At 35.3% G+C, this 27,292-nt stretch overlaps 3 protein-coding genes across 4 annotated transcripts; 2 read left to right on the top strand and 1 right to left on the bottom strand.

The window, feature by feature from the left end:
• Positions 1-4,257: 4,257 nt before the first annotated feature.
• On the bottom strand, positions 4,258-4,902 carry LOC130725498 (zinc finger protein 3-like). Its single transcript, XM_057576718.1, has one exon. The coding sequence runs from the start codon at positions 4,900-4,902 to the stop codon at positions 4,258-4,260; it is 645 nt and encodes a 214-aa protein (XP_057432701.1).
• A 3,744-nt stretch (positions 4,903-8,646) lies between these two features.
• LOC130723921 (glycerophosphodiester phosphodiesterase GDPDL7-like) lies at positions 8,647-13,033 on the top strand. Its single transcript, XM_057575070.1, has 10 exons — positions 8,647-8,760; positions 9,266-9,404; positions 9,501-9,782; positions 10,280-10,392; positions 10,496-10,991; positions 11,080-11,115; positions 11,196-11,477; positions 11,570-11,706; positions 11,902-12,385; positions 12,593-13,033. The coding sequence occupies exons 1-10, from the start codon at positions 8,743-8,745 to the stop codon at positions 12,886-12,888; spliced, it is 2,283 nt and encodes a 760-aa protein (XP_057431053.1). The 5' UTR covers positions 8,647-8,742; the 3' UTR covers positions 12,889-13,033.
• A 3,150-nt stretch (positions 13,034-16,183) lies between these two features.
• On the top strand, positions 16,184-27,065 carry LOC130722490 (FIP1[V]-like protein). Of its 2 annotated transcripts, none has more exons than XM_057573235.1 (9): positions 16,184-17,119; positions 19,683-19,912; positions 20,321-20,447; positions 20,525-20,593; positions 20,676-20,816; positions 21,041-21,142; positions 21,249-21,598; positions 22,560-24,192; positions 25,988-27,065. In XM_057573235.1, exons 1-9 carry the CDS (start codon positions 16,364-16,366, stop codon positions 26,546-26,548), a joined length of 3,969 nt encoding a protein of 1,322 aa, XP_057429218.1. In that variant the 5' UTR covers positions 16,184-16,363; the 3' UTR covers positions 26,549-27,065. The 2 variants fall into 2 exon arrangements, with proteins under 2 accessions (XP_057429218.1, XP_057429217.1); XM_057573234.1 differs by having other exon boundaries at positions 25,973-27,065.
• Positions 27,066-27,292: the final 227 nt, after the last annotated feature.

Here is a 27,292-nt window from a genome sequence, read left to right as displayed (position 1 = left end):
GACGGGTTCAATATTTAATGACACCCCGATTCTCGAGTATTTGGAATGTGTATTTGTACTAAAGTGGAAATTCAATCGCAAGATATTTTCATTTATGCATTTGTTTGATCGTTATATCTGTGTGTTATAAATTTGTATATATTTTCTTATACAAATTGAGTAGATCAAGGATTACACTAAAATGGGGGGAATTTGTTGGTGATTTTAGAATCATCAATGTATTTTAGTAGTAATGTGATCTACTATAGGCTGATGCAATTAAGCGTTAGGCTCGGAATCGAGTCAGGTTAGTGCGGAGTGCACGCTCGGTGAGCCAACGCATAATTGACCGCGAATATGAACCGGGGTCCAAGGGGCGGAGCCCCTTGGCGGGGTCCCTAGTTTGAAATTGTTTGAAAAGTTGTGACTTATTTTCGAACTGTTGTGATCATTCGTGAAAACACAACTTCTATATAAGGTTACTTGCAGCCTAAGGAATTCTACACAGAAAAACCAGAAACAGAATATCTCTACTTTCTTTATCTGCTCTCTTGTGCCAAGAAACAGATTGATTGTCAAGTATTATCCCAACAAAGATTTCGTGAACCCAGGCAATTATAGAGTCGAAATAATTTGTTCGGAAAGTGGACACTCACAATTCTTGACTTTATCCAGGATTATCACAACCAGATTTGTAACAACAACCAACAACAAACCCAGCGTTTAAGATTATATATTGTACTATCTCTGCACTAATTCACCAGTTCAAAATAGTAAAAGCAGTATCTAGCATCACTGTTCCAAATTCCAATTATGGAACAAATGCAATAGATAAAGAAAATGATGAGCGTCAGTAAATCTAACTAGATATCAAGTACCTCATCAATTTTAAATGGGGCAATATAGCAGAGCTGTTTATATAAAATTAGAACATCTTAGTAGGAAGCAAGCTGAATATAATTTATATTCACAACATCAAATAGAAACCTAACTTCAACTAGAAACCACATTGCTCAACCAGTGTCCAAAGCTAATATTTTGTGATATTTTGCTCTACAGTTTTTATTGGACTTTGTGGAGTTATTTGATTTTTATCTTATTTGTTGCAAAATTTATTTTGATCACTTTGTAGCAATGAATTTATGAACTTAATGGTGCATTTACCTTTTCTTTTTTGTCACTGTGCAAGGTCTCGAAAATCTGGTTTGTGATGTTGTGGTGAAGACTGAAAATTATGCAGAATAATTGTTGATGAAGAAGGATGTTATATTGTGTTGTTAAATTCAAGTAAATATATAAAAGGGTATAAAAATAATTTTAATTATAAAATCTCTTCCCTCCCCTCATGAACCAAATAAAAATAAGTTATTTTCTCACCCCTCCTATGAACCAAACGTTATAAGTATTAAAATCTCTCCCCTCCCCCCTCCCCTCCCCTCCAGTAAAATATCTCCCCTCCTTTTCCCTCCTTTGAACCAAACAGTATGTAAGAGACTGTTATATGTATTATGTAGTTTGTATCATGTCATATTTTAATCCAATAAAGTTTCTCCTTTCTAAAATATGATTAAAGAGAGGTTGCTTATCCATTGAACCAATCACGTGATTCTTATTTGTTTTGTTTTTTTTTTATAGGCAAATGTTTTTTTTTTTGAATAAATTGATAGACAAATGTTAGTTGTTAGTAAATTAGTCCCTCCTCCGGGATCGAACCCGGGACCTTCACCCTTCACCCCACCCAACCCTTATGTCTCTAGCTCTTTACCACTTGAGCTATCCTTCGGGGACACGTGATTCTTATTTGTGGTCAAAGAGCCTAATTTTCATGATTCATCTTCTATAACTCAGATTTTTGTCCATTAAAACTCATGGTATATGAGTGAAACGATAGATTATATAAAGGAAGACATAGTTGAAGAGCACCTTAATTTTCTTTAAACAAATAGTTTTTCTCATATATTACTTGTTCCTATTATTTTATTTTGTTCATTATTTTACTATTTTACAATATTCAATTGCAGAAAGTCACACATTCTTCACAAGATTCTTGCCCTTATTAACTCAAATGGTGACGGCTAGATTAATTCATCTGACTATTTCTATTTGAGTTAATTTTGGTACTCATCTTATAAGGTTGTTTATGTAAACAAGCTGAGTAGAATTGATCTTATTAGTATAATTCTTGTCTTTTTGCTTTCAAAATCGAGGCTTCAAATTCCTGTGTTTTGCTTGAAAACTTTGATTTGAGCCCTTCCTTTGATATGGTGCAGCCTCATAGTTTAGCACAGGCTCTAATAGTTTGAGTTGGCTATGTTATTGTTTGTTTTGAGACATAATTGTCGGTGTAGGTTGGTTTTTTTTATTTAGCTGTGATTATTGAATAAAATAATACTGTCTTATTATGATATTATTATTTTCAATCATGTTCTATCATTCACTCAATATTCAATCAAAGAAGAATAAAAGCATCATCAATCCTTATTCTGAAGTTTATAAAACTTACATTTTAACTCCAAATAAAAATCCTAGTTAACAAAATAAATGAGTCCTAATAACAAAATTAAAAAAAAAACTAACTAACAAAATCTCAAGATCTGAAACCAAGCTTAATTGACAAATCAAGATCAGAAGTTTCCTGTAAATTTCTCGCCGCAGTTGCTGACACTTCAGAAATTTCTTCCGGCATAGAACGAGTATTACTTCTTTGACTTGCTACATTGGTGGTAACGTTTGGGAAAAGTGCAAGCGTTTCACCACCATTCCTTGACCTTGAAGTGAGCGTTGTGTTCATAACTTGGCTTGCTACATTGGTGGTAACATTTGGGAAAAGTGCAAGTGTTTCATTACGACAATTTCTTAGAGTTACATGATGACTTCTTATATTTCCGATCGCATTGAAATATGGGGAGCGCTGATCGTATCGAAATGCAATTGAAGTTGTCCAAGGATTAGAAGGCCTGAGATTCAAAGAGTCATTCATATCATTATTACTTGTTCCTATTCTTTTATTTTGTTCATTATTTAACAGTATTCAATTGCAGAAATTCACACATTTTTCACAAGATTTTTGCTGTTATTAACTCAATTGGTGACACCTAGATTAATTCATCTGACTATTTCTATTTGAGTTAATTTTGGTACTCATCTTACAAGTTTGTTTATGTAAACAAGCTGAGTAGAATTGAACTTATTGGTATAGTTCTTGCCTTTTTGCTTTCAAAATTGAGCCTCCAAATTCCTGAGTTTTGCTTGAAAACTTTGATTTGAACCGTTCCTTTGATATGGTGCAATCTCATAGTTTAGCACAGGCTCTAATGGTTTGAGTTGGCTATGTTATTGTTTGCTTTGAGACATAATATATGGGCATGATCTTCAGTTGTTTTTAACATTTTTTAATGGGGCATGCTCCAACATGTATTCATTTTGCAAGATATGAGAGATCAAAGTGAAAGGTCTTGTTCTGTCACATACAGTTTGTGTGCGTGCTTCCATCCGCGAATCAAAAGAATCTATAAGGATATATTAAAGGAGTATGCAATTTATCATAATTTTAGTGGTGTTCTAAATTCTAGTATTGATCCTATTAAATTATTCCGACATCAACATGTGGTATTTGAGCAGGTTATACGATGATTTGGACCTAGAAATTTAATTTCCAATTTCTGAATGAATTGAACTTACGGAATTAGAAATTAGAAATCTATTTTCGCGGATTAAAAAGGATTTTTATTGATCAAAAGAAAGGAGTTGTCTAATTTCTGAAATAATTCATATGAAAACCTCTTGTGGTATTTTGTGAATTGTGATGTTCTTACAAGTTTGTTTATGTAAATTAAACGAGCTGAGTAGAATTGATCTTATTGGTATAGTTCTTGCCTTTTTGCTTTCAAAATCGAGCCTCCAAATTCGTGAGTTTTGCTTGAAAGTCTAACAAAGACCCGTTCTTTGATATGGTGCAATCTCATAGTTTAGCATAGGCTCCAATTGGTTTGAGTTGGCTATGTTATTGTTTGCTCTGAGACGTAATTGTCGACGTCGATTGGTTTTTATATTTAGCTTCGATTATTGAAAAAAAAAAGATATTGTATTATTATGGTATTATTACTTTCAATGATGTTTTATCATTCTCTCAATATTCAATCGAAGAAAAACAAAAGCCTCATCAATCCTCATTCTCAAAGTTAATAAAACTTACATTTTAACTCTAAATAAAAATCCTAGTTAACAAAATAAATGAGTCCTAATAACAAAATTTAACAAAAACTAACTAACAAAACCTCAAGATGTGAAACCAAGCCTAAGTGACAAATCAATATCAGTTGCTGGCAGTTCAGAAGTTTCTTCCGGCATAGAACGAGAATTACTTCCTATTGGCATTGGAGCTTGACTTGCTACACTAACATTTGGGAAAAGTGCAAGAGTTTCACCGTCATTCCTTGACCTTGAAGTGAGCGTTGTGCTCATAACTTGGCTTGCTACATTGGTGGAATTTGGGAATAGTGCAAGTGTTCCATTACGATAATCCTCTAACCTTGAATGATGACTTCTTATATTTCCGATCGCATTGAAATATGGTGAGCCTTGATCGTATCGAAATCCACTTGAGGTCATCAAAGGATTAGAAGACTTGAGATTCAAGGAGCCATCAAAAAATGACCTGTCTAAACCTTCATGGAGGGTTGGATATGAAGAATAAGAAGGAAAGTGTGAAGGCTCAAAACAACTAGCATCAAGTTGCTCACAAAATTTTTCTAAGGAACGCTCTCTTTTATGTGCGTTCTGGTGTCCCCCCAAAGCTTGTGAGGTAGAGAACTTTTGCTTGCAAAATTTGCATGGGAAGCTCTTTTCCTTTGTTGTGCATATCTCTCCATCGAGACCATTACTTTTAGCACCAGAGGATGAAGATCCTAATTGATGTGTCATCTTAAGAATAGAGTTTCTAACAAGTTACACAACCAAAGTCCTATAAAACTTTAGGGTTGAAATGGCACAATAGTTCTTGTTCTTTTATAGCAAAATAATTACCTGAAATATGAGATTTGATTAAACGAACTTTCTACTCTCAAGATTGTATTCTGACATAATCAGGACGCATAAAATCCAAACATATAAGAGTCAACATCTTTATTTGGTCTTACCGTAATTAATTTCACATAACAAGCTTAAAAAGTCTCATATAAAGTCGTTAGCATATATTTATTTTCCTCTTTTATCAATTTGATAATTTCTTTTGGTACAATGATTTGATTTGATTTCGTATGTTAGTGAACTTAATTAAAATTATAACCTCCAAATTCTCGATGAATTAATGGTCATGGACTAAAATATATGTATATATAAAAAATATTTAATTAGATATCAAAATATTTCAACATCATAATTGAACGAGAATAATTAAGATTTAAAAGAATAATAAAGTAAGATAAACAGATAACGGTGAATTAATGTACCAAAAAAAAAGATATGCTTTGACATCAATATATATGTAAAGTATTTATTCTTTCCGATATACTAATTGAATTCATTTACAATATTTTTGTATATGATTGTAAAAAAAATTATAATTGATTAAATTTAATGTAAATAGACTAAAATATTTAATTATATTTCAAATCTTTCAACATCATAATTGGATACGTTCAAAAAAAAACATCCTAATTGGATTGAATGATAAAAATTAAGATTAAAAGAGACTTTCAAAAAAAAAAGATTAAAAGAGGGTAAAAAGGTAAATATACAGATAAAGATTAATTAATGCACCAAAAAATATAGAGATAAGATTTATTTGACATCTATATATGTAAAGTATTTATTCTTTCCAATTTCAAAAAAAAGAATTTATTTTTTCCAGTATAGTAATTAAATTCATTTAGGCTATGTTTGGCACGTTTAGCTGATTAGCTAGCTGAAAGTTAAAAAGCAAGTTGATAGCCGAAAAGCTAGCTGAAAGCTGATAGTTGAAAGCTGAAAAGCTACGTAATTGAAACAAAAGTGTTTGGTAAAACTAGCTGTTGAACAAGCTGAAATTGTAAAATGACATAAAAGGACATACTCTTGTATAATTCTTTTATATTTAACATTACTTTATTTTCACATTAATACATATATGATATTAATATTAAAATTAATTATAAATATTTTAATTTCACTCAAGTTATTTATCATCTTAAAAATATAGTATTAATTTTTACTTATATAATTTTCTATATTTTTATTAAATCAAATAGAATAAAATAAATAATTAGTAATTTGTAATATGAAATTATTTGTTTTATTCCGAAGTAGTAATGATTTGTGTGTGGGAACAGTGTGCATATGAGACAAGAGTGATAACTGATAAGTAAATAGGTTTACATATAAGGCTAAAAGGTGGAATTTTAATAAAATAATAGAGATAAAAATGAGAATATATTTAATAAGCTATAAGCTTTAAGCTACCTGAGATAGCTTATAGCTTATAACTTTAAGCTACTGAAATAAGCTCCTTCACCAAACACTTTTATAGAGCTTTTAAGCTAGTTAAATAAGCTTTAAGCTAGTCAAATAATCTATAAGCTAGCTGAAATGACATGCCAAACATAGCCTTAAAATATTGATTTGTTTCTTTTTTATTACAAAAATATTGATTTTTTTTATTTTCCTACTTACCAAAAAAAGTATTGATTTGTTTATATTAATGTAAACCAAATTATAATTGATTATTTTTTTTTTGAAATAGATTAAAATTATATTATACCTTTCAAAAAAAAATTATACTATAACTAGCTCGGGACCGGCATGTGTTGAGGGTTTTTGATACGAGTAATGATATATACACACCTCATATGTTATACACTTCATTTTCACCTATTTTTATTTCTATCTCTCTCCTCTTATCATCTATCATATCTTATACTTTCTCTCTCTTACTTTTTCTTTTCTTCCTATCTCTCTCATCCTCCACCTCTTTCCACCTCAAAGATGAGGTGTGGACAAATAATTATCCTTTTTGATACTCTTCTGTTGTTTGTCTAATCTTCTTTGGCGGATGATTACTGAGATACTCTCTTTCTGATGAGGAGCTAGTTGGTGATCCTTTTCTTTTTCTTTTAGCATTGTCTTACCAAAAAACAAAATTGAGTATCTTTGCAATCACGACAAGTATTTTAATTTTTGAGATATAAAATTGAATTAAAATAAATAACAAGTTGACATTTTATTTGATTTAAAAAAAATAAGCTGTAAGTTGGATTTAACTCGCAAGAAAAAAAATCCAGTGATCTGCTTTTGTCCATTCAGCCACCACTATGGTATTAATTTAACCAAATGACTTGCAAACAAAATTTATTGAGTGAAAAAACATGCTCATTCCAAGTGATCTATATTCAATAGAAATCCTAAAGAGCTTGTCTGGAACTTCATCATTTTACGATGGAGGACTTTGTATCTGTGGTCGTGGTGAGGTGGTGGCAGCGATGTATGGAGGCAACGATGACGGTGTGGAAGGTGATGATTTTGGCGAGGAAAGGTGGTGGAGAGTGGTGGCTGCAGTGGTGGTGGTGGAGAGTGGTGGAAGTGATGGTAAAAGGTGTTAGTGATGATAGTGACAATGACAGTGGTGATGGTAGAGATGATGGTGGTGGCAGTGGTGAGAGTTAGGTGATAATGGAGGCAGCGCGGGCAAGAATGACAATGGTGAAGGATGGTGCAGACGGTGGTTATGGTGAAGGTGGTGGACTGGCGGCGATGGAGATGACGGTAGACATCATAAATAAAAGCACAACACAATGGTCTTCATAAGAAAATAAGTTACTTTTTTTCTGAAAAAAAGCTCTCCTCCTCAAGCCTTTTTCCCTAAAAAAAACTCTTATTGTCATTTTCTTCAATAAGAATAAGTTATTCAGTAAAAACATAAACAAACTACTTGAAAGTAACCTACTAAAATCTAAATTACAAATTGCACTTTAAAGCTTAAATAATTGAGTCATTTATAATTTATTATCAATTTAATTAGTTCCTGAAAAATAATTTTAAGCAAGACTGTGAATATAAAATAGAGTATAGTATCTATGCACGGTATTTTAAATTGATATTCAATTATTCTATGCAGAGCGTTACATTTTTTAGATTATAATATTATAAAAATGTGTGCTTTACGAAAATAATAGGAATAAATCATGACCATTACATTTAATATTTTTAAAAAAGACGCATGATATGTTTACCTAGTAATGTGACTAGATCTAACGATTATGATTTATCACTATCATTCTTATATAACAACATATTTTTTAATACATCAGAAAAGATATAACATATTTATCATAACATACATCACTTTTTTTAGTTATATAACAACATATATTTTATAATATGACATAAATTTATGTAAATTTTGAGTGCATCAACATTTTTCTCTATAAGATATTCTTGTGTGTTTCTATGATAAGGTGCTATTAAGATACACAATGAGTTACAAAAAGTTTCAGTTTTGAAACACGGACACTAATGAAGATTAACTGAAATTGACATAATAAATAAAATTATATTCATGAAATGACATAGTTAATATGTTCTCCTTTTTTAAGGGGAAAATGTTGACCAGCTATTCATATGGTAAAATACGCGTAAGTAGTTAAAGCCCCATTTTAGTCTCAATCCACCTCACTGATTACACATTCAGTTTGCTTCACTGTTTCTTCTCCCCTTTCATCACATTCCCTTGACAATTTCATTGGAAACTTCACAAGGAGTGTCTGTTTCATCCCTCTAATAGATCAGGATATGAGTATGCATTTTTTGGTATGCATTAATGTGGTGTTTGATATTTTTTTTTCCTTGATGGTTTCATGTTGTATTTGGATGATGGCTTCAATCAAATGCATGATTTAACAGTGGTTCTACGTTATTATCTTTTAACTTCTGTCTTTTTTGTTTGTTAATTCAAGGCTTGAGCTTCTGTTAGATTATTATAAATATGAATCACCATCAACTCTTCTGTTTCTATATTTTACTGCAGTCACTAAAAGAAAGCAAAATGTGTAAAATGAGGTTGAGTAATGAGAATTATATGGTCTAATTTTTATTGTAAAAGGATTTTAGATTCTAATTTTTTATTTCGTTTTGTGTTTTGGCACATGGAATAATTGGTATTATATGTGCACAATCCTATTGAAAAATCAATCATAGGAAACCATTATATCATGTAAATTGAACCATGTCAGGAAAAAAGCAAGATGCTCAGAAGATATTGGTTGTCTTCCTATTTTATTTACTTTTTGCTAACTTTAAATTTGAACCATGGCAGGAAAAGAGCAAGATGTTAAGAAGCTTGTTTCTTGTTTTCTTGTTGATCAATTCAACATTTGCCCAGAAACCAGCACTTACAAATCTACCTACAGCTTCACAAATTCCAGCCCCAGCCAAAAATTGGACAACACTAAGCGGTTGGTAATGATGTGAATTTGTTTCTTTCTCTAAACTTTGTTTATTGTTTGGTTATGGCTATGATAATAGTGATGATTTTTCATCAATATGTATAGGAAACGAGCCACTAGTAATAGCCCGTGGCGGGTTCACGGGTCTCTTCCCAGAAGGCAGCCCAGAAGCAATTGGCATATCAAAAGATATTAGCATTTTCCTGTGCAATCTTCAGTGGACAAAAGATTCTGGGGCCTTTTGTGTGACAGGTATTAAACTTGACAATGCAACAAACATAGCAATGTTTGATCCAAAAGAGAAAACCTACAATATCAACGGGAAGGATGTGCAAGGACACTTTGCGGTGGATTACACTGGGGCTCAGATTGACCACAATGTGTCAAGTGAGTCTCGAAGAACCAACCTGTATTTTCTTGAATGCATGTGTTTTTTTATAACTTTAATTTCATAAAATTAAGTACATTAACAACTATGGCTAAGCTTCTTTGGACTCTAGTAGCCAATGGTGCATAGCATTAATGCTTGCAACACAAGATTTGGGATGAGTCTTGAATATCAAAACCAGACCAAATTACCTACATGTTTTTATCTGAGTTGAAGGATGACTTATGGACAATGTGATGGATATAAGGCAAACCTAGTGCTATAAACCTCCCGCTATGCGTGAGGTCCAGAGAGGGGTCAGACCCACTTTGTGGATCTAAGGCAGACTAACCCGACATTTTTGCAAGAGCCTGATTCCGGGCTTAATCACGAAAGCAACCTTGCTGTTGTGCCGAGGCTTGCCCTTTATGGAAAATATGATGGATGAGAGTGATTTTACTATAAACAAATCGTTTTGTGGATTTGAAAGTCATGATTTGCTATTTGCTATGTACAGTGAATCAAGCCATTTATTCTCGGCCTAGTTTTTATGATGGCATGTCCCCAGTACTGAATGTTGATGCACTACTAAGTGGCAAATCTCCACCAAGGTTTTGGTTGAATGTTCAGGTACTTTCACTCTCTTTCTCTAACCCTCTCTGCCTCTCTTATCATGTGAATAATAAGATGCATAACAGGTTTTGTTATGTTGTAATTGATTGGTCTGTTGCAGTATGAAGCATTCTACAACCAACGCGGAATAAAGTTAGTTGACAATGTTCAAGAACTATTGAGACTTTATAAGATTGACTTTGTATCATCTCCAGAGATTGGTTTCTTAAAGACCATCAATGGGAAAGTGAAAAAGGGAACCAAGGTTGTCTTTCAGCTTCTTAACGCTGACGATGTTGAACCGACAACCAAGCAACCGTATAGTACCATCGTGAAGGATCTCACGAAAATCAAGTCGTATGCATCAGGCATTGTGGTACCAAAACAATACATATGGCCAGTCAAACCAGATAAATACCTAGGACCTCCCACAACACTAGTATATGATGCTCACAAACAAGGACTAGAAGTGTATGCTTCAGGTTTTGCAAATGATTACTTTTCAAGTTATAATTATAACTATGATCCTTCAGCTGAGTACCTACAATTTATAGAGAAAGGGGAATCTGTTGATGGTATTGTTACCGATTTCGCTCCAACAGCATTCAACGCCATAGGTAAGTTTACAATATCCAACCTTTCTTTCATCAACATTAGCAAAAACCCTTCACTCACGACTAATTCTCACAATTTGTTTTTTCACAGCATGCTTTGTACAGAACAATACCCTTCCTAGAAAAGGTAATTTTATTATTCTTGAAAGGCTGAGTTATAGAACCAAAGTTAAGGGGCTCTATAACTACATACATTTTCTTTTGCAGGACAAGCTTTGATCATAAGCAATAATGGAGCAAGTGGTGTTTATCCGGGTTCCACTGATCTTGCATATCAGCAAGCAATAGATGATGGGGCTGACATTATAGATTGCTCAGTTCAAATGACAAAAGATGGAATTGCATTCTGCTCAAACTCCATAGACCTAATTGGAGATACCAACGCAATGACTATATTCATGTCTCGAAGTTCCAATATTCCTGAACTTCAACCAAAAGTTGGAATTTTCTCCTTTGACCTCACATGGAATGAGATCCAGACCTTGCAACGTAATGATTCCACCATAAGTCTTCAAAATTCACATACAAATCTAGCCTTTAATATGTTAACAATAAACTTATAGATGCATTTCTTGTTTCAGCTCAAATTGTTAGCCCTCAAGGCCAGGACTTCCAGAGAAATCCTGCAAAAAAGAACAGTGGTAAATTTGTAACCCTCCTTGACTTTTTGGAGTTGGCCAAGGAAAAGGCAGTTACTGGCATTTTGGTTGACATAAAGGTGAGCACTAATAGCATGTTTGAATCAGCTTCTCTTTCTTCATAATCAATTGTGAAACTCAGAAGCTACTCATAGAAGCTTCTCCCCATAATTGGTAGAAAGATTTCCAAACACGCACTAAGCAATTTGCATTCCCAACTCTATAATATTTACAAAATTTTCTACTACTGCTAATTCTTATTGTTTTACTCACAGAATGCAGCTTACCTCGCATCGAAGAAAGGCCTTGACATTGTTGGTATTGTAAGCACTGCCTTAAGCAACGCCACCTTCGACAAGCAAGTCACACAACAAGTCTTCATCCAATCCGATGATACCTCGGTGCTCTCCAAGTATAAAGGTATCCGATCATACAAAAGGGTGCTGGTAGTCGAAAACAAAATAGGTGACACACCTAAGCTGACTGTGGATGAAATTAAGAAGTTTGCAGAAGCAGTGAATCTTCTAAAATCCTCAGTTATTAAAGCATCTGGTTCCATGTTAACTAATATGACAAAAATTGTTAAAGAGTTGAAAGATGCTAACCTCACAGTATTTGTGCATACTCTTAGAAATGAGTTCATATCTCTGGCTTTTGATTACTGGTCAGACCCTAATGTGGAGATTGCTACTTACATCCATTCTGCCAAGGTTGATGGAATAGTGACTGATTTTCCAGCCACTGCTAGTAGATATTTCAGTAAGTAATCCAATCTCTTCACGTTTGTTGATTAGTCCATTAAGTTAGTGTGTGTTTGGATATCAATTGAGTGCAACATGAACAAACTTTCATCCCAATTTATAAGAAGTGAGTGCTAACGAGTATCCAAACATAGCCTTAACCCATAACTGCTAGATTTATTGACATAAAAGATAAAGTAGTTGATTGATTTTCTCCAATATGCAGGAAGCCAATGTAGAGATCCCAAAAGTGTACCTGCAATCTTACCAGCTAAGCCAGGTGAATTACAAAGTACAGTTCCGCTCGAATTACTGCCACCAGCAGAAGCACCACTTCCACCTCTTGAGGCTGGAAACGTTGTTGATCCACCTCTTCCTGCAGTGGCTGATGTGAATAGAACTAGTCCTGCTGCTACACCTGCACCACCCTCTCCTCCTTCAAGTGCTTGGACAAATGCTGCTAATTCTGGTCTCTCCTTTGTGGCAATCGTTGTGTTTGCTACATTTTGTGCTGGTCATTGATGCAATTCATATCTTATGCGATATGTGAAAATATCTGTTTGTATTATAGAGTTCATTTTACATTAACTAGTTCACAAGAGTGTTTTGTTATTTTGTATTGAGTAGAATGTGAATTAATTCTACAGAGACTAGGGTGTCACCAAATTAGTTCCCTAAAATTTTGTTACTAAAATAGTTTCTCAAATATCTAGAATATTATCAGATTTACGTTTCTCAAAATTTCACTCAGTTCCTAATAGATCTGAGAGATCTTAGGCTTAATAACATTGATCATTGATGCTAAGAGTATCAGCAGGCTTTTAAAGTGAGCTTAGCCTTGAATTTGGATGCTCCAATGTTTGAGCGTGGGATATTGATTCTCCAACTCTAAATAGCTAGACTCAACAAGTATAATTTCATAGTAGCGCGAGTACAACCATTATAATACATCACGCTACATCTTTCTTTGTTACATTAGTAGGATTCAAAAGATTTTTGAATATTTTTTTCAGTTGAGTTATATGTTATACATTAATAAATACTCATATTTTCTAATTGATTTCTTCAATGTTAATGTTTGAATTTTCATAACATTTATGTTTTTATAATTTATCGAATAAATACATCATATGAAACATTCATCGTGTGAATTAATATGCAAGTAACGAATCCAAACTCGTGTATATAGGTGCTTGGCGGGTAAGATTATGTATATTAAAGGGCTACCAAGAGTATGAGATGAATATAAGTACCTACCGAGACCCTATAGTTACTACTAGGGTTTCGAAGGGTTAAAGTAAGCATTGGTTCTCGAAATAAAGGGTCGAAGACCGAATGTTAGTTGATTCGAAGGATCTCAAGGAACAGTAAAAAAATGGTCAACTAGTTAGAAGGGAACCACAAAATTGACTAAGTGTCTAAGTCTCGAGAAACAACTCAGGTCGAAAGAAATGCATTAGGAGGAATTAAGTGCCTCAAAAGGGACTTGGTTAAGGCAACTCTAACACTTAGGAATATTTTCGTCTAGGTCAGGAAAATAGCAATCAACTAGTCGATGGGTCGAAACACCAGGGAACTTGAAGTTTGAAGTCGCAGCTAGAAGCTTCCTAGTCCAGAACTCACGATCTCAGAATCTAGAAGCTTCATGCACTAAGTCCTACATATCCACAACATGAGCAGTTACCAGAATGTGGGGGGAAGGAAGATCAAAGCCAAGGCGGGAATTGAATTTCGAAGCATGAGTTTGAGGAAAGTCAAAATATGTCGAGGGAATGGCTAGGGTGAGACAGTTTCTTTCATTTTGAGTACTGCCCGTATAATTAGTTTGTTAATTTTAAATTATAGTACTATAAATAGTCCAATGTAATTCAAAAAGAGGGTTGGATACTTGATACTCACACTCTACAACGCCTAACACGACAAATGACTATACAAAGTTAACGTATAAGAGTTTCATCCACCATTTTTCATTTTCTTTAATATATTTAATTTTTTCCTTCCACTTACTTGCTTTATGCTTTATTTTCATGCTTTCATTTACTTTTGATGCATATTTCTTTTCATTTTCGTTACTTTTGCACTTGTTAATTTAGTTTCATAACTCTTTCTCGGAACACAAATCTTGATTCATCAGAGCCTTGATTGTCTAAATTATCACCGAATTGTTGGACCTTTATTTATTTAAAAACCTTTGCGGAATTACAGTCTTAATTTATCGAGACCTTGATTCTCCAAATATCACCAAATAGGTGTCAAAACCCACTCAAAAATTAAGTATTTGATTCACCGGAGCCTGAGCTTATCGAGTTACCATAGGGTAACTCGTTGGTTTTCGAACTTGTTTTGACAAACTCACTACATTTAAAATTGCTCTTTCAAATTTCATATTTTTTTTTCCTAGAGAGATGTCTCTTCTTATAATGATGGTTCAGGTCTCTTAAGCATGTTCTCTTGGGTTCATTCCTTGGATCCATGTGTATAAAAAAATACGGTTAGGAGGGGTCCCCAATTTAAGACTGATAGTACCCCGAGAGATTAGTCTCTCATGTATCGGGTGTGATGATACTCTAGGACACTTAAAAAGCTAAACATATAATAAGTTTTGACAAAAAAATTCTTCATCTGTTTTTATTTATAAGACTTTCTTAAGACAATTACTCTTATTAGGAAAATATGTAATAAAATCAATTAATGTGTTGATTTTAATAAAGTTTATATAGTCCCCAAATGATAGTTCAAGTTGTAAGAGTTAGGAGACATGTGAGTTGGGTGAGGGAGGTCCAAAGATCAATTTTTGGATAGTGTAATTTATCTTTCTGATTTACCAAAATAAAAGTTTATACAATCTTCAATATTTGCTCTTAATTAATTAATATATTGGATAGTGCGAAAGAATTAATTATAAGTGATAATCAAAACTTTGAAATTACAAAAGCCAAATAAATACAAGGGGTATATGGAAGAAAATACGTCATTCATTCGTATATATCTATCACTTTAAGGTGTTAACATATGAATTAAGGAGTAGTATTAATGTTCTTATTTTTTTTTTGTCAAATTTATTACTAATTTTCTAATATACCCTTTATCTCTCTTATTAATTTTGATTCTTCAAATTTCATTTGACCATTAAGAATTATACTATGTTAAGAATATAATTGGTAAGACATAGTTAATGTTCTCTAAAAACTACACAAGTGACAGATAAATAAGAACAAAAACACTCTCAAAATAGTGACACATATTAAAAAACGGAGAGAATAATGAATATTTCTACCATTTACTAGGAGGTCTTATATAAGGATATCAAGCATGCCTTTAAAGAGTCTTAATGGTTAGAGCATAATTGAGAGACACATATACCTTGAAAAAGACTATTCTTTACTTTAACGGAAGAATATACCAAAGGTGAGTGTTGCCCATATATTTCATTTGTCCCCATTTATAGTTTAATTTTGAAGAATTTTTAAAATGTTTATATAAATCACTTTATAATACTAATAAAACATTTAATGTTTTTTCTCAATATTACCCTCATGTTTATAAAAGAAATAATGCGATTTTGAAAAGTTCTTAAATACAAGAGCGAAATTCATGAGTAATTTAAGAAAGTTGATAATTTTTCTACAAATTTATTGCTACTAACAACCATTCTTAATCTTGGACAAATTATGAATTAGGTAAAAATGACTCATAAATCGGTACAGACCGAGTAATACTTAGGTGAAAAAAATGAAACTAGGGTAAACTGTTAAAAAAAGTCATGGTAAAGTGTAAAAAGTGCATCTCATATCATGCCTTTTCAAATGGAACTAAACTGGACCAGTTTAACCTAAGTGAAAGAACAAGAAAAAAGAATGATTGAATAAACAGAGAGAGAAAGAGAAAGCCAAGTTGGGTCATCGATCGAACCAGCTTCGGCACTAGTTTACTTGCCGAACCTCAAACTCAAAACCCTCATCAAACAAACACACGCACACCACAACGCCACCACCAAATGGAAGACGATGACGAGTTCGGAGATTTGTACACCGACGTTCTCCGCCCCTTCGCTATCTCCGACCACCACTCTCCTCAACCGACCACCACCATCGATCTCAACCAGATCCCCTCCGCCGCGCCCCACGATACACCCCCGCCCTCCACCAATCAAAACCAACCTGGATCACCCGAGATTGCTCCCGAATTACCACCTAGGGTTTCACCTCAACCCGACCCGGTTGAAGCTCTCAACGATGGCGGCGGGGAGGAGGCTGGTGATGATGCTGCAGCAAACGCAATCGATCCGATGGATCGAGACGTGAAGTTCGACATCGAGGAGGATGACGGAGGTGGTGCTGCCTTAGAGCCGGTTATCCCTGGACTTTCAGGCGGGGATGCTATGGATGTGGATGGCGGTACTGCCGGCGGCGGCGGGGGAGGTGAGGGCGATGATTGGGACAGTGACAGCGAGGATGATTTGCAGATAGTGTTGAACGATGACAACCGCATGGCTATGGAAAGGGGAGGGGTGGTGGATGATGATGACGAGGATGAAGATGGAGGGCTTGTGATTGTGGCGGGTGGTGATCCGAGTCAGGGCTTGGAGGAGCAAGATTGGGGAAACAATGCGACGCTAGTGGCGGACGGCGAGGGGAAGGACGCTGCGGAATTGGCAAAGAATGCTGCTGCTGTTGGTGGTGGCGGTGTGGCTGCGGTGCCCAAAATTGGGTATGGTGGTCATGGGTATCATCCGTTTCATTCCCAGTTTAAGGTCAGTGTCTGGTGATTGATTGCTTCAAAGGGCACCATTGATTGTATTGGGCTTCTCTTTCTTATTATAGTATGAGTATATGACTGAATTGAATTAGAGTGTATATGTTTGACCTTGTAAATTGTAACCCATTTTATAAAAGATTATTTTGTTACTCAATTGAAATTTTATGCTTTAAATTATCTTAGCTTCATGTTTCTTTCATACACCTATGTCATGTAAAACAGACAAAAATTCTATTTCTAAGCTCAATTACTGTGATTAATAGCAAAAATCTATATGATGATGTGATAATGGGAATCTGAACGGGCTATGTGTTGAGATATATATCGATTCCAGGTAAGATGTGAGTGATTCCGGTTGGCTTTGGTTCAAGGGCCAAATGAGCATAGTAAGATATGAAACTTGGGCAAAAACAAACACCAAATGCTTGAACATTGGCCATATCAGCGGAGAGAATGGAATGAGTTAATATTGACTATCAAGGTTGTATGCTCAAGAATAGTCTCGCTCACCTTTCACTCTCGTACTTTGTAAACTTCCTCCATAGAAGGATGAACAAGGAGTGATGTTCATAAGGTTTAATTTTTTATTTTATTTTAAGTTCACTTTTTTTAAGTTATTTAAAAGTAAAATGTTTTTTAGAGCACTGTCATTCAAGTGTCGAGTCATATTTGAGTGTGGTTAAGTGTCTAAGCTATGTCTGGTGTGTGTCCAAGCCGTTACAAAGTAACATTTTGATCAGGCACCTTGTGAAGAGTGTTTGACATGTGGTGATGGGTGTTTCCTAGCTGACACCTCAAGATAGGAAGTATATATGCTTCATAGATTTGTGACGTGGGCAAAACTTCGTTTAGTGACTACACTTGGGGACTTTGGCTTTCTTTTTTGTTGTGGACGTTAAGTCATTAAAGGGACATCAGGGGATGTACCAAGACTGCCTTAGGTGATATTTATGATGCAGAACCGAAAATAAAATTACAGTCATTAAATCATGGTTGTCTACGGACTAATTCTTCAGTGGCATGATGAATGTATTAGATAGATGCAATGATAGGGCTAAGAGTGTTCCCTGATTGTAATTACCTGCCTCTGCTTTTGGTGAGTCTTGAATGGAGAATTATTCTTACCTTTCTGTCCACCTTGTTCTTATGTTTCTTTTTGAAGGGAGGAAGGATATGTGTATGACAAGGCTGATGCTAGACCTAATGTTTGTTGTTATAGCTTAATTTAGTAAATCTAAATTGATTTGAAATTATTAAGGGGGTTCTCTCATTATTTTAATCAACTTTGGACGCTTCTTCTTATAACTTAGAGTAGTATGGAGCATTTTCACCTCATCAATAATTTTTTTGGGTACATCCATTAAATTTTGGACTTTTGTGGGGCATTGGAATACTTGACACCTAGCAACTGTTGTCATATGAGAAAAGCTGTGGTCAATTGAATATGGGGCCTCTTCAAACTGTATAGAGTTACTTGTAAGTTTTAGATGTAATTTATGACCCACTAATGGAGTGTGATGTAGGATGAAAAACGAAAAAGAAAACGTCTACTTCAATTTCTTGATGCAAATTAACCAATTTTGTTGAATATTTGAAAAAGATATATCCTGAATTTCAAAGACAGAAACTGCTGTGTAAACATCCTCATATTGTATACCTAATAAAAGAAGTTCTTCCCCAGACTTGTGGACCTCATCTCCATGCTTTGCTTTTTGAGTAGCAGCTGTACATATATGCTGCCTCTATTCTATGTATATTCACGACAATACCATTGATAATAATTTATATATATGTTCCTCTATTTGGTGCTACTGGTGACCCAGCTAATCAGATAGTTTTGGCTTCTTTTTTTAAGCTGAATGTCTAGAAAATAGTGAACAGCTTAAATCAATGGATCTTTGATTTGCATCTGTCAACGATATTCTAAATTTAATTATGAAATTTCTCGTTGCTTATTTTTCAGGAGTTGTGCCTTCTCTCAAACCTTTAATTATATCTGTACCTATAAGTACTTGTATGTTTATTATCTTTCACACTGAGTTATGTTTTTGCTTAGTTTTATCATCTTTGCATCTTTAACAGAAAATGACTTAGTTTTGCACATCAGTAATCAGATAACCTAATTTTGACTGAATGCTATATTTTTGATAACTCAGTAATAAGAAGTTTAAGGGGTAAGGTGGCTGTGGCTACACCATTCAAAAGCTATGGTGTGCTACAAGCCTCAGTAAGAGCTTACAGTGGCATTTACTAAGTGCCAATCAAGGGGGATAGCTGACAGCTTGAATTGAACCTAGGCTTTTCAAGTAAAGGAAGTTGAGTCTGGCCAGTGGGAATGTATTTTTCTACTCAGAAGTTTTGCTGAGATTAATTTTATCTTAAGGGCTCAAAAGTTAATGAAGAGAACCTAGCTGTAGCTTCTTATGACAGTTGACCCTTACTTTTGTTATTGATTTCTGATTGTTCTTTTCCTTAGTCTGCATATAAATATATGATAATTTGCGGCTTTTTGAAATGGTAAGGATCTAAAAATTTGTTTCTTTTTTATTGTTGCGCAGTATGTAAGGCCTGGTGCAGCACCAATTCCTGGAGCTACTACATCTTCTCTAGGAGGGCCTCCTGGTCAGATTCGTCCCCTTGCTATCGTGGCTGGTCGTGGCAGAGGGGAGTGGAGACCACCTGGAATAAAAGGGGCTGCAGGGCGTGGTCCTGGACTACCTGGTTGGGGCAATAATGCAGCAGGGCGTGGTTTTGGTGGGGGATTGGAATTCACACTTCCTTCGCACAAGTAATTTCTCAACCTTTGATGAACATGTTTATTTCTTTAGCTGTGTATTACTATTAAGGCATTAGATTTGTAGTGACTATTACCAATTGCTTAATGTGTGTTAGAAAGCGATTGTTTCCCATCACATGCTTAATTTGGATGGCATTTTTTGAATGGTTTTGTATCACTGCAATTTAGGGAAGATGTGTTTGACATCCTAAAAACATTATTAGTGAGCGGAAAGAGGCTAGCTTCAGTATGTTTGTTGTTTCTTTTGGCTTCGGATCTAGATGGACATTTGTCACTTTTAGGTCATTTCTATTTAGTGATAGAAAATGCATATATGTTATTGTGCAAAATAAGCTGTTAGCTACGGTTTGCAATCTGTCACCCAGTCAGTGCTTATGTATACCTTGCAATTGTTCTCAGGACTATATTTGAAGTTGATATTGAGAATTTTGAAGAGAAACCATGGAAATATCCCAATGTTGATGTATCAGATTTTTTCAACTTCGGTTTGAATGAGGATAGCTGGAAAGATTATTGCAAACAACTGGTAAAATAATTAACATACTTTCAATACTTGAAAGAAATTTAGTGTTGACTGAGAAAACCCTTGTATTTTATTTTTAGGAGCAACTACGCCTGGAGTCTACAATGCAAAGCAAGATCCGTGTTTATGAGAGTGGGCGAACAGAGCAGGTAGAGGAGCTTGTGTAATGTCCTGAGGTTTTTTGGTGCACTATTTTATATTAAATTAATCATCTAGTTGATTTTATTCCAGGAATATGATCCAGATTTGCCCCCTGAACTAGCTGCAGCTACCGGTATACATGATGTTCCTGTTGAAAATGCTAGTTTTGTAAAGTCAGATGTTGGGCAAAGTGATGTTATGAAAGGTTCTGGACGTGTGCGACCACCACTAGTATGTAGCTTTCTAAATAATATAATATTTTTTTTGCAGAAAACAAGTTGTTACCTGCTTAATAGACATTTTCTATCATATCAAGCCCAAACACCTGCTTTCTGTTTGCTTCTTGGCCTGGTTGCTGCTGGTCAATAATATGCTAGAGCCTTTTTAATTTTTATGTTAGACATATTGCCCTTCTCTTCTGTGTCTATATTCTCAAAAAAATCATTTTCTACCAGCCGACTGGTAGAGCAATACAGGTGGAAGGTGGCTATGGCGAACGTCTACCTTCAATTGATACCCGGCCCCCTCGAATTCGTGATTCAGATGCAATCATTGAGGTATTTATTAATTTTCTCACATTAAACATTATGCTTATCAGATAATTCTTTTATGGTGCATCTTGCATATGCAATGTACACATCACTAAAGTATTTCTGTGAATAGATTGTTTTGCAGGATGCAGAAGACGATGATTCTTCTGCAGGAGATGGTGTCCAAGATCAACCAGTGGGTGGAGAGCCCATGAAAGAAGATTTTAGAGAAGACCATGTAGCTAGAGACGAGATTCCAAGATTGCAGCCTGAGTATTTTGATGGTTTTCCACAGGATTATGATAGTCGAAAGAAAGAGCTTGCAGGAAGAAGAATGCCATTTATGAAGTCCAGTCCTGCTAACTTACCTGATGAAGATGAAAAAATGTTCTTCCCACCAGAAGAGCCAACCGAATACTCTGGTTCAAGGGGACAAAATCCTAGGTCCCATAGTGGCAATTTCAGCTCCTCGCGGGAGGAAAGGTATTCAATACTTTTACTCCCTAAAAGTAACCTTAGAATGTATACTTCTATCTGCATGCCTGTAGTTTCATCCCCGCTGTACTTTGTTGTTTTAGCATATTTCTTTCATTTGATAGGCATCTTGAAATCAGTGAATGGCGGTTAAATTTAAAATTCATCCCACTACGAGTCTTTCTAAACAAATTAAGTTTGTATGCCTAATGCCACAATGAACTGGCGGAGATTTAAGAATCAGTATTAACTGGTTAGTTCATGTCAAAGGTTATCGTTATTGATGAGGGGTTTTCTGAAAGAGCAAACTTAGATAAAGTTCCTTGTTCATGCTTCTTAAGTTCTCTGCTCAAAGACACATGGATTCTTTTTTTGACATTAAATGGCCTTCATTAAGAACCTGTTGAATTAAATTCTTTTTTTATCCACATGCCATTATTTGGTTGGAGAACTTGTTCACGCTTCTTCATTTGTAGACCAATACTTGCTTATTATGACTGACAATAGGTCACATTGTTGCCATGAAGTTTACTATGTTGTTGAACAGTTAAATTTGATAGTCGGAGAAGCACATTATGAGCATAATATTTTTTTTGACGTAAAGTAATGAGCATAATATTGATCATATTGTAACATGTTCAATAAATATTTTATTGGAGAAAGAAGGCTTAATCTTAGATAAAGATTTTGAGATGTCAACCATATGTGAAAAAGCTGTTTTTCTCGTTTCAAGTTTATATTGAAGAAAAAGAAAGCTTGCTCCACTCGTTAGCTACTTAGATGCATTTTCTTGCATGAAGGAAATTTTTCTTGTGATTATCTTTTAATGTCCTTGTTCAAACTCCCATTTATCAAGTACGTAGTTTATTATTTTCATTGTATTTTATCAGCAAGCTTGTTTCTAAACTTCAAAGGCCTCGTAATTTTCATCTGCTATTTATGAAAACCATCTTTGCTTTTGTATTTACAGGAAGAAGGAAAGAAGAGGGCGTAGTCATTCTCCTATTAGCCCTATTCGAAAATTAACAACTGATGACATTAAGAAAGCAGAGTCACTTGAAAGCATGGAAGGAAGACATAGCAGACTTTTGGCATCTCCTTTTCGCAAGGATACAAGGGACTCCAGTGTGGACGACAAAGACACTGAGCTTGAGGACACTGGGACTGCTAATGGAAGTTCCAGATTGGAAAAAGAGGAAATGGATTTAAATGCAGTAGACAAAGTAGATACTCTCGAGGATGGGATAGAAAAGAAACAGAAATTAACATCTGAAGTTGAGCAACCTTTGCTTGATGAGGTTGATGATTGGGAGGACTCAAAAACTGCCAGAAGCAGTGATAACAGCAAAGCAAGATCAGCGGGAAGCAGGGATAACCAGAAGCAGCGAGAGAGTCTCGATGAAGAAGTAGTTCAGGATCCAAGATCAGCACAGGTGGATAGCATAAGACAACCCCCTGATGAAAATGAGCAGGGATTCCATAGAAGAGAGCGTGACGGAAAGCAAGAACCTGAGAGAAATCGCATGGTACTTAAAGGTAGAGAGGGATCATACCCTTACAAGGATCGGCATCGTAGCTCAGTTCACGCAAATACTGATGGATTTGATAGACAAAAAGATAGGGACAATTCTGACATGGATTGGGCAGGGAGAGATGATGACCTCTTTAGCAGAAGGGTTAGAAATGATGAACCTAGAAAGAGGGATAGAGCTAAGGTTCGAGAAAATGAAAGAAATAACAAAGAAGATAGCCTTCATTCTAGAAAACAGTTAGATAATGGTAGCTACAGGGTTCCTTATGATAAGGATATTGGGCCAAGAGACTCTAGACACAGGGAAAGAGATGAGGGCTTGAGGATTAGGTATGAAGCTGTGGATGATTACCATGGCAAGAGGAGGAGGGACGAGGAATATCTTAGGAGGGAGCATATTGACAAAGAAGAAATTTTGCATGGATATAGAGAAAATGCTAGTCGGCGCAGACGAGAAAGAGATGGACTATTGGATCCACGGAAGAGAGATGAACTACAAAGAAGTAGAGATTACCCTGATGATCAATATGCTGGTAGGCTGAAAGATGATACCTGGCTACTGAGGGAGAGGGGTGATAGGCCAAGAGATAGGGAGGACTGGCATCGGATGAAACAGCCCCATGAAGAACACCTACCCAAACGGGAAAGAGAAGAAGGACGGGCTTCTTTAAGAAGCGGAAGAGGAAGCGATGAAAAAGCTTGGGTTGGGCATGTTAGTGCTAAAGATGAGCAGAAATTTTCTGAGAAAGAATACCAAGGCAGAGAAGTAGTGAGACACAATGATCAATTGAAGAGGAGGGACCGAATTCAGGATGAAAGTCCACATCATAAGGGGCGTGATGATGCTTATACCCGTGGAAATCAATATGCCACTGATGAAAAGCGATCTAGGCAGGAAAGGTCAAGTAGTCGTGGTGATCATGTTGCTAATGCTTCAGATAACCAGAGAGCTCATGAGAGAAAACATAAAGAGGGCTCAAGGAAAAGCAAAGAACGTGATGTTAGTGATCTTAATAGCTTAGGCCTGGCCAAGAAAAGCCAAGAAATTCAAAGTGGTTCGTCCAATGAGAAGGTATGCTTTACACTTACATGAATACTTAACATTCAAAATGGTTGAAACACTATCTGGACTCTGGAGAGTACAATAATCATCTTACATGAAATTATACATTCTCCATATGTGCCTCTTAGAGTCATGAAGGTCTAGAGTAATGGTGAGTTGGCAATGTAATGCCTAGCAATATTTTGAAGTGTTGGTTCAAGCCATGTAATACTTGAATGATTGTCTTTTAAATTTTCATTATTCCTATTTTACCAAACTTCAGAATTTGGGAGAAGGCATTAAGGCATGCCCAAGGTAGTCAAAATCAAGATCTTATCTAACATCGGAAGTTAAAAGATCCCAAATCGTGAATCATGACATGGATTGTAAGATTCACCAAAAAGTTTTAAAAGATATTTTAATATAAAAATATGATAATATAGTTAATTACTCCCTCTGTTCCTATTTAACTGTCCACTTTGAGTGGAGACACACATATTAAGGGTGTGATTAATTTTGTTGATTTTTAGAAAAAGTGAGGGTTATTTTTCTATTTTACCCTTTAAAGTATGTGTTATCTCCTCATTTATTGTACTGACAAAGGGCATTTGTTGTAAAAACATCATTTAATGCTCTCTTGAAATGCTAAATGGACAGTTAAATAGGAACAAAAAAATTTCTTCAAAGTGGACAGTTAAATAGGAACGGAGGGAGTAATACTTTACGAATATAATAAAATTCAAGTAAAGTGTAGATATTTATTTATAGTTACTGTTTTATTAATATGTCAATATTTACTATATGTTATGAAAAGGAAAAAATGATCCTAAAAGAGATGGGAAAGTTCACAGCTCACAGAGAAGCTAGAGTTATACTTTAACCGCATTTCCCTTTACCGGGTTTTGTTTCTATTGAACTATGATGGAAAGAAGTAGAGGGGAGGCAATAAGAGTGGAGAAGGAAGGAGAACTTCCTTTGTTAGGTTATGGCATGGAGTTGGTGGAAGTTGAAAGAGTGGCGTGTCCCCATTTAATAATTTTCTAGGCACATGATGGAAGATATTGGGGGTAGAAATAGAGATTGTCTTTTATTTTCTGTTTTTACCCCTTACATTTGAATAATGCAAAATGAGAAAAGAACTTGTCTCTCATTCCTTGGAAGGCCAAAATCAGAGTAGTCAACAGATTCGTATATAGTAAAATTATATTTACCATTTTTAGTATTTATATGTATATAGCAGTGTTGTCAAATAGCGGTTATAGCGGCGCTATGGCGTTTTTGGCTTACCGCTACTCCGCTATTACCCGTTATTTGCTGCTTTTCCCGTTTTTTTCGCTATTTTCTGCTCTAAGATGCTGGAAATAGCGGATTTTTGTCTTACCGCTATAGTCTGCAATCCGCGATTAACAACATTGGTATATATAGTACATTTTAGTAACTATGTAAAAAATTTCAGTGTAGCGGTCATCTCACTATGCACTATACTGCTATAGAACTTCTGGGGCAAGCCGCTATGCGGCACCTATGGGCAAAAATTGTCTTTCTATTCTAAAACTTTTTTCCTCTTTTACTTCTTTTCTACTCACTCGGTCCAAACAATCCAAATTCTATCCTACTTCTACTTATACTCTTCTCTCCTATTTCTTTCTATCTTAATTCTTTCCTCCCTCGTTCTCTCCACATCCAAACAAAGCATTAGTCTACCCTCCCTGCTCCCTCTGAACAAAAAATCATTAGGTTTGAACTAATTTTTTTGTTAGTTGATTTTGGAAAATGATCATTAGATATATAGTTTTGTTTTCTTTAACAGTTTCTCTTCGTGAAGGGTTTGAAAGCATCTGGCAATGAAGACCGTGCTCAGCGAGAAATCCCCGGGCATCGCATGTCCAGAAAACATCAGGATGGCATGTCCTCAGATGATGAACAGCATGATTCCCGCAGAGGACGTTCTAAATTGGAACGCTGGACAAGCCATAAGGAAAGAGATTTCAGTATCGGCAAGTCCTCTTCTTCCTTGAAGTTCAAAGTCCCTGAGAAGGATAATGATGATGGCTCTTCTGAAGCTGGGAAACCTGTAGATGAGTCTGTTAAAACAGTTGATGTTGATAATCAGCATCTCTCGTCAGCTGAAGCAAAGGAATCTGCAGATTTAGAGAGTAGGGATGCGGATAGAAAAGATTCAGGGGATCAGCGCCTAGACACAGTTGAGAGGTTGAAGAAGCGTAGTGAGCGGTTCAAGCTTCCAATGCCAAGTGAAAAAGAGGCCATTGTTATAAAAAAGTTAGAGAGCGAACCACTGCCTTCTGCCACCCAAAGTGAAACTCCAGTGGAGACGGAGGTCAAACAAGAGCGGCCAGCCCGAAAAAGGAGGTGGATCAGTAGCTAAATGAGAAATCTGGGGCCTTAGTTATCATCAGTTTCAGTGCAGCCTTGGGAAATTTCTGCTTGGCCTGATGTTTTGACAATATATAGAACCCTGCAAGTCAGCCATGCTTAGTAAATCTCATGTTGAAAATGGCTTTAGGGTTTGGGATATTTTGTGTACTTGAGTAATGCCATATTGTAACCATACTACTACTACCTATACATTTACTGTACACTGTATATACAGGTAAAATGTAAAACATGAACTGGTCACTACAGGTGGCACATCATTTTGGTGTGGAATGGCTCTTACCTGGATGATCTACCCAGATTGGCATGGCCGTTGAGGCCGTTGAGCAGCTTCCTCTTGTGGTCTGGCATGGCCAAGTTCTTGGAAACGAGGAACATCTTCAAGACACGTCCAATGAAATGCTGCTTGCTTCCCAACCATGTGTTTTAGTTTAATTATACATGCCATGAATTATTTTTTTCCTTGTTGTAGACGGTTAGCAAGCACTGATTATTCATTTTTCCTATAATTTTTTTTTTTCACGCGGGAATTATGAAACTTAAGCGATGAGGCCTTTGTTGTACCTAGAGATCAAATGATATAGATATAGGTTAGGAAATTCAACAAGTTATAAAAGAGGATAGAAGCATAATTTATTACCACTTTCAAGTCTTTCAACCTAAGTCGTGTCTCAGTTTTATTTATTTATTTATTTATTTATGTGATCTTATGAACATATATACATGTTAAAAGGGA

The sequence above is a fragment of the Lotus japonicus genome, chromosome 6 (genome assembly GCF_012489685.1).
Source record: "Lotus japonicus ecotype B-129 chromosome 6, LjGifu_v1.2".
Taxonomy (NCBI): domain Eukaryota; kingdom Viridiplantae; phylum Streptophyta; class Magnoliopsida; order Fabales; family Fabaceae; genus Lotus; species Lotus japonicus.
This window is presented reverse-complemented; position numbering and strand designations above follow the sequence as displayed.

Excerpts from the sequence above, each read along its gene's own strand:
- LOC130722490 (XM_057573234.1), top strand. The coding sequence starts at position 16,364 with ATGGAAGACGATGACGAGTTCGGAGATTTGTACACCGACGTTCTCCGC. Across the intron at positions 21,599-22,559 it reads AGCTCCTCGCGGGAGGAAAG|GAAGAAGGAAAGAAGAGGGC; the intron begins GTATTCAATACT and ends TTGTATTTACAG. Across the intron at positions 24,193-25,972 it reads GTGGTTCGTCCAATGAGAAG|TTTCTCTTCGTGAAGGGTTT; the intron begins GTATGCTTTACA and ends TTTCTTTAACAG.
- LOC130725498 (XM_057576718.1), bottom strand. The coding sequence starts at position 4,902 with ATGACACATCAATTAGGATCTTCATCCTCTGGTGCTAAAAGTAATGGT.
- LOC130723921 (XM_057575070.1), top strand. Across the intron at positions 10,992-11,079 it reads AACAGCATTCAACGCCATAG|CATGCTTTGTACAGAACAAT; the intron begins GTAAGTTTACAA and ends GTTTTTTCACAG. Across the intron at positions 11,478-11,569 it reads TGAGATCCAGACCTTGCAAC|CTCAAATTGTTAGCCCTCAA; the intron begins GTAATGATTCCA and ends TTCTTGTTTCAG.